General features: G+C 45.3%; 1 protein-coding gene across 1 annotated transcript in view; it reads right to left on the reverse strand.

The window, feature by feature from the left end:
* slc45a2 (solute carrier family 45 member 2) overlaps positions 1 to 10,874 on the reverse strand; it is a 94,178-nt gene extending 83,304 nt beyond the window's left edge. The window contains exons 1-2 of the mRNA XM_068009820.1: positions 10,463 to 10,874; positions 9,885 to 10,061 (exon numbers count right to left, since the gene is read on the reverse strand). Coding sequence (XP_067865921.1) covers positions 9,885 to 10,061; positions 10,463 to 10,874 — 589 coding nt within the window. The remainder of the gene's footprint in view (positions 1 to 9,884; positions 10,062 to 10,462) is intronic.
* Positions 10,875 to 11,242: the final 368 nt, after the last annotated feature.

Here is an 11,242-nt window from a genome sequence, read left to right on the forward strand (position 1 = left end):
CATTCCTAGTGTTAGGGTTCATCACACCTGCAATTCCTTTAATCACCATATATTCCAATAGATTTTTACAAAGTATTACATAATAATAGGTCATTCAGCCCAACAAGTAGATGCAAGCGTTTATCCTCCAGGATGTTAATAGTGGGAGCTCCAGGATTTTGACCTAGTGACAGTGAAGGAACAGCGATATAGTTCCAAGTCAGGATGGTGTGAGGCATGGAGGGGAAATTGCAGGTGGTGGTGTTCCCATGCATCTGCTGTCCTCGTCCTTCTAGGTGGTAGAGGTCACGGGTTTGGAGCCTTGGTGCATTGCTGCAGTGCACCTTGTAGATGGCACACACTGCCACCACTGTGTGTCTGTGGTGGAGGGAGTGAATGTTTGTGGATGGGGTGCCAATCAAGCAGGCTGCTTTGTCCTGAATGGTGTTGAGCTTCTTAAGTGTTGTTGGAGCTGTACCCATCTAGGCAAGTGGAGAGTATTCCATCACACTCCTGACTTGTGCCTTGTAGATGGTGGACAGGTTTTGGGGAGTCAGAAAGTGAGTTACTCAATGCAGGATTCCTAGCCTATGACCTTCTCTTGTAGCCACAGTATTTATATGGCTACTCCAGTTCAGTTTCTGGTTAATGGTAATCCCCAGGTTGGTGATAGTGGGGGATTCAGCGATGGTAATGCCATTGAATGTCAAGGGGAGATGGTTAGATTCTCTCTTGTTGAAGACAGTCATAGCCTGGCACTTGTGTGGCGCGAATGTTACTTACCACTTATCAGCCCAAGCCTGGATATTGTCCAGGTCTTGCTGCATTTCTACACCACCTGCTTCAGTATCTGAAGAGTCACAAATGGTGCTGAACATTGTGCAATCATCAGCGAACCTCCCCACTTCTGACCTTATAATTGAAGGAAGGTCATTGATGAAGCAGCTGAAGATGGTTGGGCCTAGGACACTACCCTGAGGATCTCCTGCAGTGATGTCCTGGAGCTCAGATGTTTGACCTCCAACAACCACAACCATCTTCCTTTGTGCTACGTATGACTCCAACCAGTGGACAGTTTTCCCCTGATTCTCACTGACTCCAGTTTTGCTAGGGCTCCTTGATGCAATACTCAGTCAAATGCTGCCTTGATATCAAGGGCAGTCACTCTCACCTCACCTCTTGAGTTCAGCACTTTTGTCCATGTTTGAACCAAGGCTGTAATGAGGTCAGGCGCTAAGTCATCCTGGAGGAACCCAAAGCGTCACTGAGCAGGTTATTGCTAAGCAAGTGCCGCTTGATAGCACTGTATAATATACTGCATGAGAAATAACCAAAACAGGACACATACTGACAAGCAATTTGTTCATTAAAATAATCAATTCCTATTGGAGCCACCACAACTCATTGCACGTTGTTATGAAAGTGATTCTGTTTTTTGTTAAAAATATTTTTTAAAGGATTGAACTGAATAAATGTTGAACCAGTTTTTTTTTAAAAAAAAGAGCCATCATGTGGACACTGAGGGAGCCGGATTGGCAACAACGTTACTGGTTGTCACAAGACTCAAGTTAAAGGTAGAACAGAAACCCTGCTAACAGGGGCAGAGAAGAGACAAGTGAACCCTCAATTGGACACGCCCAATAGTAGCAGAGCACCTGGGATGGGCAGAAAACTGACAAGCTTTTTGGTTGTCAGACAGTGTGTGTTTTACCTTCCGGAGTGAGATAAAGTTAAGTCTGCTGCAGTAGGAGAGAATTCCAAGGAAGAAGAGGAGAAGACCACAACCCAGCTTCATTTTCCAGCAAAATTCTAAAGACCCTGAGAAGTCCATTGTGTCAATTCATCTTGTTTCCTGTATTTGAAGAAAGCCTACTAAAAATAATTCTCAACATAACCTGAAAAGAACTGAAAAGGAGACTTTAAAATTTAATGTTGGGACTTTAAAATTTTAATCTGTGCGTTTATGTTTTACTTCATTACATGTTTTTATAATAAACTGATAATTTTGTTGTTAAGAAACCTGGTTAGTGTGTTCTATTCTGGGAAAATAGAGTATATGATTGACTGTATCAGTAAGTGAGAAAATTTAAAATATATGTTGTGACCTGTGGGGAAGTGGGACTGAATTAACAGTGCACTCCTCCTGCCTTGGTCATAACAATGTACCATTCGTTGGCTTGTCTTTTAATCACTGAGGTCTATCTTCAATGTAAACAAAATGGAATGTGGTAACATTTAAAATTAATTTTAAAACATTTTACTCTGTCCCAGTCACATGATGTTGTCCAATATTGTGAACCTACATTACATTAATAATGTAGTGGCATGGCAAGTTGATGCTCTAATAGCCTATGGTCCACAGTGCCAGGTTATGCAATTCTCCTTCTTACATAGACAATGTGTTTCCAATCTTGGTGATGAAGTCAGGCAAAATTGCTACACCAAGGGTGAATGTTTTTCTCCAGGGAAGGAGAGAGGGATACAAGTTTCACTAAGTCATCTGCTCTGATGATGCTACCTTCCATGACAGCGCTTCTGATGTGTCTTCCTTTTTCCTCAACCGAGGATTCCCCCCCACTGTGGTTGACAGGGCCCTCAACCGTGTCCAGCCCATTGCCCGCACCTCGACCCTCACCCCTTCCCCTCCCTCCCAGAACCGTGACAGGGTTCCCCTTGTCCTCACTTTCCACCCCATTAGCCTCCATATCCATAGGATCATTCTCTGCCATTTCCACCACCTCCAGCATGACGCCACAACCAAATGCATCTTCCCCTCCTTTCCCCTGTCAGCATTCCGAAGAGATCGTTCCGTCCATGACACCCTGGTCCACTCCTCCATTACCCCCACCACCTAATCCCCTTCCCACGGCACCTTCCCCTGCAATCGCAGGAGGTGTAATACCTGCCCATTTACCTCCTCTCTATCCCAGGCCCCAAACACTCCTTTCAGGTGAAGCAGCGATTTACTTGTACTTCTTTCAATGTAGTATACTGTATTCGCTGCTCACAACGTGATCTCCTCTACATTGGGGAGACCAAACGCAGACTGGGTGACCGATTTGTGGAACACCTCTGCTCAGTCCGCAAGCAGGACCCCGAGCTTCCGGTTGCTTGGCATTTCAACACTCCCCCCTGCTCTCATCTCCGTCCTGGGATTGCTGCAGAGTTCCAGTGAACATCAACGCAAGCTCGAGGAACAGCATCTCATGTACCAATTAGGCACACTACAGCCTGCCGGACTGAACATTTGAGTTCAATAATTTCAGAGCATGATGGGCCCCCATTTTACTTTTATTTTTAGTTATTTTTTCTTTTTCCTTTTCAAAAATTCTTTTTGTGTTTATTTTATTTTATTTCATCTTAGTTTGTTCAGTTTGCTGACCCACTTTTTTTTATGTTTGTACTTGCGGCTGTTCAATTTTCAGTCCGTTAACACCCTTTCTTTACTAATGCTTTGTCTTTCAACACACTATCAACATATCTTTGCTCCATGACCTTCTGGTCAGCTATTATGTGACCTTGTCCTATTTCTCCTTTGTTATCTCTTGCCCCACCCCCACTTTACTTGCTTATAACCTTTTACGTTTATAATATTTGTCAGTTCTGAAGAAGGGTCACTGACCTGAAATGTTAACTCGGCTTCTCTCTCCACAGATGCTGCCAGACCTGCTGAGTATTTCCAGCATTTCTTGTTTTTATTTCAGATTTCCAGCATCCGCAGTATTTTGCTTTTAATTTCACTAAGTCATCACAGGCCCTTCATACACACCTCCCAGTGCTTGGTTTAAAAGAAGCTTTGCTTATCCATCCACTCAACCAGGGAACATGGCATTCCACTGCTACATCCACATTTGTAAAAGGTTTGTAAATGGCCACTTGTCAGTTGATCTCACAATCTGGCCTCTTGGTCTCACAAATAATGAAACATTTTTTCATCTGCAATTTTGTTTCTCAGTAACTGAAATGTTTAATGTCTGAATTAATGGTTGAAATCTCTCATAACATAGTAGTTAAATTTTCCATCGAATTGCATTTTGTGTCTTTAACGACTTCATTAAAGTTATCAGCTGACGGTTTCAGTCTCTTTCTAAAAGCCTATTTTTGCCTGCAGCTGCAACTTTGTGAGCTAAATTTTAGATTGTGCAGTCTGAATTTATGTAGTGGGCTGAATTTTACCAGCCCCTCGACACCGCGGGTCGCGGCGGCGGGGGCCGGTAAAATGCTGCGGGGAGAAGGCCGCCTCAACCTGTGACATTGAGATGGGCCCTCCAGCACCAGCAGGACCTTGGTGCGGCCCCCTCGCTGCACAGCGGTGGCACCACAATTAGCATATGGTAATGCTTACTTACCTACGCCGATTATGCCGCCTCTCCATCGTGTTCTCTGTAATACCTTTTATGGTCTATTTAATCTCACGTCCTGGAATGTGCAAAATTAAGATTATTCACCCAGGTGCGGCATGCCTACAAGAAGGAATGTTACACGAGAGTGGGAGAAGAGAATCGCAACTTCACAGGACACTGGGACACAGCAGGGTAAGTATGTGACAGCAAAGTGGAAAGTGCTGGAGAAACTCGGCAGGTCAGGCAGCATTTGTGGAGAGAGAAGCAGAGTTAATTTTAAGGTCTGTGAACTTGGACGAGTTAACTCTGCTTCTCTATCTACCGATGCTGCAGCAGCACCACTCTTCAGCAGTCAGGTAAGTATTTCTTTGGCAGCTGTCAGGAGGCCGGTGCTGGGGTGCTTAAAATAGGATCCCAGTACCTGTTGCACAGCTGTCAAAGACTCTCTCACTGCGCCGAATGTCCCGCCTCTCCCCACATAATATGGGGAGGGCGACGTAGCGCCGTGATTCTAATGAGCCCCCGCGATTAATATCAGGGGGCTTGATGGCAGCCAGTGAATGCGGGCATGCCACCGAGTTCAAAATTCAGCCCAGTGTGTCTAATTTCCTGGATACATCAATACCAGACAGCTGTACTGGTGGAATATTTTTCTCAGCTTTCAGCATTTTCTGCTCATTAGCTTTCCTTTAAATACTTTTGAAAAATAGGACACATTTCAAAAGCTTTATTGAGGTAAACATTATGCAGTATCTTTTTGAAGAAGCGACTGTATGGATGTATGTGTGTGACAGTGAGAAAAAAATGACAGTTTACTAATTACACACTTTTATAGCTTTTGTATTGTGTTTTATTAATTTTATCAACTATACTAAGTGATGAGAGAGAGACTGGGTGAAAGAAAGTGAGTTACAGCATGGAGAGAGAGAGAGAAAAACAATATTTAATGCTACTTCAGTTTTCAAAAAATAGTTGAATTTTGAAGACAGCAAAAGAATCTCACCTGTGTTTTAAGAGTTAGAACAGTTCAATAATAATTGCTTAGAGTTGAGATAGAGCCCAATTTCTAATATTTAAGAAAAAAAGGGAGAAAGGGGAAAAGGCACAAATGGAGGCAAAGGCGATTCCAATTTGATTTTTTTTTAAGTTGAATTTTGAAAGCATAGCTGATTTCAAGGAAACAGACAAATAGGGGGGATAGAAGGAGGAGTGGAGGAAGAAAACTGGTTCAGGGAGTCTCCAGCCTCTCGCCACCCTCCCTTGCAGAGGGTGAATGGGAGAGGAGCAAGTGCATGGAGGGTTAACATAGAACATAGAACAGTACAGCACGGTACAGGCCCTTCGGCCCACAATGTTGTGCCGACCCTTTAACCTACTCTAAGATCAAACTACCTACAAACCCTTCATTCTACTATCATCCATGTACCTATCCCAAGAGTCGCTTGAATGTCCCTAATGTATCTGCTTCTACAAACATTCACTCCCTCCACCACCGACGCACAGTGGCAGCAGTGTGTACCATCTACAAGATGCACTGCAGCAATGCACCAAGGTTCCTTAGACAGCACCTTCCAAACCCGCTACCTCTACCAACTAGAAGGACAAGGGCAGCAAATACATGGGAACACCACCATCTGCAAGTTCCCCTCCAAGTCACACACCATCCTGACTTGGAACTATATCGCCGTTCCTTCACTCTCCCTGGTCAAAATCCTGGAACTCCCTTCCTAACAGCACTGTGGGTGCACCTACCCCACATGGACTGCGGCGGTTCAAGAAGGCAGCTCACCACCACCTTCTCAAGGGCAAATAGGGATGGGCAATAAATGCTGGCCTGGCCAGCGACGCCCACATCCCGTGAATGAATTTAAAAAACCCACCGCTGGCAGTGCATTCCACGCACCCACCACTCTCTGTGTAAAGAACCTACTTCTGATATCTCCCCCAAACCTTCCTCCAATCACCTTAAAATTATGCCCCCTGGTGATAGCCCTTTCCGCCCTGGGAAAAAGTCTCTGGCCATCCACTCTATCTATGCCTCTCATCATCTTGTACACCTCTATCAAGTCACCTCTCATCCTTCTTCGCTCCAATGAGAAAAGCCCTAGCTCCCTCAACCTTTCTTCATAAGACATGCCCTCCAGTCCAGGCAGCATCCTCGTAAATCTCCTCTGCACCCTCTCTAAAGCTTCCACATCCTTCCTATAATGAGGCGACGAGAACTGAACACAATATTCCAAGTGTGGTCTAACCAGGGCTTTATATAGCTGCAGCATAACCTCGCGCCTCTTAAACTCAATCCCCCTGTTAATGAAAGCCAACACACCATACGCCTTCTTAACAACCCTATCAACTTGGGTGGCAACTTTGAGGGATCTATGGACGTGGACCCCAAGATCCCTCTGTTCCTCCACTCTGCCAAGAATCCTGTCTTTAAGCCTGTATTCTGCATTCAAATTCGACCTTCCAAAATGAATCACTTCACACTTTTCCAGGTTGAACTCCATCTGCCACTTCTCAGCCCAGCTCTGCATCCTGTCAATGTCCCGTTGCAACCTACAACAGCCCTTCACACTATCCACAACTCCAGCAACCTTTTGTGTCATCGGCAAACTTACTAACCCAGCCTTCCACTTCCTCATCCAAGTCATTTATAAAAATCACAAAGAGCCGAGGTCCCAGAACAAATTCCTGCGGAACACCACTGGTCAACGAGCTCCAGGCTGAATACTTTCCATCTACTACCACCCCCTGTCTTCTATGGGGCCAGCCAATTCTGTATCCAGACAGCCAACTTTCCCTGTATCCCATGCCTCCTTACTTTCTGAATGAGCCTACCATGGGGAACCTTATCAAACGCCTTGCTAAAATCCATATACACCACATCCACTGCTCTTCCTTCATCAATGTGTTTTGTCACATCCTCAAAGAATTCAATAAGGCTTGTGAGGCATGACCTGCCCCTCACAAAGCCATGCTGACTATCTCTAATCAAACTATGCTTTTCCAAATAATCATAAATCCTGTCTCTTAGAATCCTCTCCAATAATTTGCCCACCACTGACGTAAGACTGACTGGTCTGTAATTCCCAGGGTTATCCCTATTACCTTTCTTGAACAAGGGAACAACATTTGCCACCCTCCAATCATCTGCTACTACTCCAGTGGACAGTGAGGACGCAAAGATCATCGCCAAAGGCGCGGCAATCTCTTCCCTCGCTTCCTGTAATAACCTTGGGTATATCCCGTCTGGCCCCGGGGACTTATCTATCCTCATGTCTTTCAAAATTTCCAGCACATCCTCCTTCTTGACATCAACCTGTTCCAGCATATCAGCCTGTTTCACGCTGTCCTCACAAACGACAAGGTCCCTCTCACTAGTGAATACTGAAGCAAAGTATTCATTAAGGACCTCCCCTACCTCCTCCGACTCCAGGCACAAGTTCCCTCCACTATCCCTGATCAGCCCTACCCTCACTCTGGCCATCCTCTTGTTCCTCACATAAGTGTAGAATGCCTTGGGATTTTCCTTAATCCTACCCGCCAAGACTTTTTCATGTCCCCTCCTAGCTCTCCTAAGTCCATTCTTCAGTTCCTTCCTGGCTACCTTGTAACCCTCTGGAGCCCCGTCTGATCCTTGCTTCCTCAACCTTAAGTAAGCTTCCTTCTTCCTCTTGACTAGCTGTTCCACATCTCTTGTCATCCAAGGTTCCTTCACCCTACCATCCCTTCCTTGCCTCATCGGGACAAACCTATCCAGCAGTCGCAGCAAGTGCTCCCTAAACAACCTCCACATTTCTGTCGTGCATTTCCCTGAGAACATCTGTTCCCAATTTAAGCTCCCCAGTTCCTGCCTAATAGCATTGTAATTCCCCCTCCCCCAATTAAATATTTTCCCATCCCGTCTACTCCTATCCCTCTCCATGACTATAGTAAAGGTCAGGGAGTTGTGATCACTATCACCGATAATGCTCTCCCACCGAGAGATCTGCCACCTGGCCTGGTTCGTTGCCAAGCACCAAATCCAACATAGCCTCCCCTCTAGTCGGCCTATCTACATATTGAGTCAGGAAACCTTCCTGGACACACCTGACAAAACCTGCTCCATCCAAACTATTTGCACTAAGGAGGTTCCAATCAATATTAGGGAAGTTGAAGTCACCCATGACAACAACCCTGTTACTTCTGCACCTTTCCAAAATCTGCCTCCCAATCTGTTCCTCCGTGTCTCTGTTGCTATTGGGGGGTCTATAGAAAACTCCCAATAAAGTGACTGCTCCTTTCCTGTTTCTGACTTCCACCCATAATGACTCAGTAGACAAACCCTCCTCGACGACCTCCCTTTCTGCAGCTGTGATACTATCCCTGATTAGCAATGCCACTCCCCCACCTCTTTTACCTCCCTCCCTATTCCTTTTGAAACATCTAAACCCCGGAACATCCAACATCCATTCCTGCCCCTGTGATATCCAAGTCTCCGTAATGGCCACAACGTCGTAGCTCCAAGTACTGATCCATGCTCTAAGTTCATCACCCTTATTCCTGACACTTCTTGCGTTAAAATAGACACACTTCAACCCATCATACTGCCTGCAACTTTGCCCTGTCAACTGTCTAACCTTCCTCACAGACTCTCTGCACTCTGTATCTGCCTGTTGAACAGCTACCCCATCCACTGATCCGTAGCTCCGGTTCCCATCCCCCTGCCAAACTAGTTTAAACCCTCCCGAAGAGCTCTAGCAAACCTCCCGCCCAGGATATTGGTGCCCCTCCAGTTCAGATGCAACCCGTCCTTCTTGTACAGGTCCCATCTCCCCCAGAAGGTATCCCAATGATCCACATATCTGAAGCCCTCCCTCCTACACCTGCTCTGTAGCCACGTGTTCAGCTGCACTCGCTCTCTGTTTCTAGCCTCACTAGCACGTGGCACCGGTATCAATCCTGAGATTACTACTCTGCTCGTCCTGCCTTTTAGCTTCCAACCTAACTCCTAAGAATGAGGTGAGTGACAGCCCAGCAGGAGGAAGGGCAAGGAGGATACAAGAGTTAACTTCATTGTTCAATAAAGGGGTAAGGTATGGGCAGTGGTAGAATTGAAAGTTCTGTCAGAAGGAGCACGAGTATTGGAACATTGAAGGTGTAAGGGATGTTATGAGAGTGAGGAGTTGGGGGAAGGGCAAGTGGTTGAGGAGGGAATGGGAAGGGAGCCAATGTGAATCATATTCCCTTGCAATCACCACCCAAATGCAGCCAGCAACCATTCGTGGTTCTTTTGCCCATCACAGTATATACTACACCACCCACCATCTCTCATCTTAAAGAAAAAAAGTTGAGAGAATTGAAGAGAAAGAGTTAATGACAGAAGAACAGATTACATTTAGTCAATTGTTTGAAAGTGATTTCAGAAATAATAAATCAAAGGGATTCTTTTGCACCTGAAAATTAACTGTTTATTTTCGGTCTCTGGTTGACAAGATCACGAGTTGAGTTCTGCTGAAGTCGAGGAGCAACTCGTGATAATTGCACATGGCCAACTGTCAGGATTGAAAGGAATGTACTCACCAGTTAACAGTGCATGGAAGTGCAAGGCCTTTTCTTTATCCTGATGGGAGCAGACATCAAATAAATAAGCCTTGATAGGGCTGTCGATGAAGTCAGCTGAGAAGTCAAAGACGATCACGCCGAAAACAGTGATAAGGACGCCCCAAATATGTCTTTGTTTCCTGTCCTTTATGATCGCTAAAATAAATTTTCAATTAGACCATTATTCTCGAGAGTTCCTGAACAGATTTGCGTTTGAATTTATTTTAATGAGTGCAGATTTGCAGTGTACACGTTCATGTATTGCTGATCATGTATTGAGATTAATAAATGTGACTACAATACTTGCAGTTAGCACTTTCGTATTTTTAAACTACTTACTATTCAACGGAGACAGGTTTATAAGCAGATACCGTTATTTCGTGAACTAAGAAATTAACGTTAAAACTTTTACACTAATAAAAGTCAGACTTTTGAGCTTTTAAGAGGAATGTGAAATATTAAGTTCTGTGAGAATGGTTTGAGCCAAGTTGCATAACTCTGACCCTGGTACAGCTTTGTTAATTTCACATTGTAAAGTTTTGAAGACTGCTACTTGCCTGTCACCAAGGCGTCTCCGTTAAGAAACAGAGTTATTCCCAGCACCATCAGGATCCCCATCAGCAAGATGTAGGGTCTCCTCCTGCCCCATTTGGAGCGGCAGTAGTCGCTGGCGGAGCCGACGATGGGTTGAAGCACGAAGCCAAGAAAGGGGCTGATGAGCCAGACCAGACTGTAGAGGCTACTCGGGAGCCCGACACTGAGCAGTACCGGAGTCGCGAAAGCCCCTTCTGCAGCGTAGCAGAACTCCCTTCCAAACATCACCAGACTGTGCATGAGCAGCCTCAGCGAGGACCTCTTAGGAGGCTCCGCCAGGTCGATTATCTCCACATCCATCCTGCTGTCAGTCCACACCTGAGTCTGAAGTCGTTGGCTGAAGTTGTCCTTCTGCACCCCTGTTGAACGTGTCATGGCTCCTTTTCCTTCCCGAGTCTTGCACGCGTTTAGCTCGTCGGGGATAGCAGCAGAAATAATTATAGATCTCCTTCTGTGTTATGACGCAGGTCTTCCCAGAAGACTAGACTGGGGCAGCGAAATATTACTATCTGAGCAGTCACCGGTTTGTAAAACTTGTACATCGAGCACACAGCTGGCATTGAATACTAACTTGTGACAGTTCATTTAACTCGCCTTATGTAAAGCATAATACTGTGTGGTATTTATAGAATCATAGAATAGTTACAGCACAGGAGGACATTCGGCCCGTCGTGTCTGTGCCAGTTCTCTGCTAGAATACACAGAGTTCTGCTACCCCACCTTTTCCCCATCGCCTTGTAATT

This window comes from Heterodontus francisci, chromosome 1 (genome assembly GCF_036365525.1).
Source record: "Heterodontus francisci isolate sHetFra1 chromosome 1, sHetFra1.hap1, whole genome shotgun sequence".
Lineage (NCBI taxonomy): Eukaryota > Metazoa > Chordata > Chondrichthyes > Heterodontiformes > Heterodontidae > Heterodontus > Heterodontus francisci.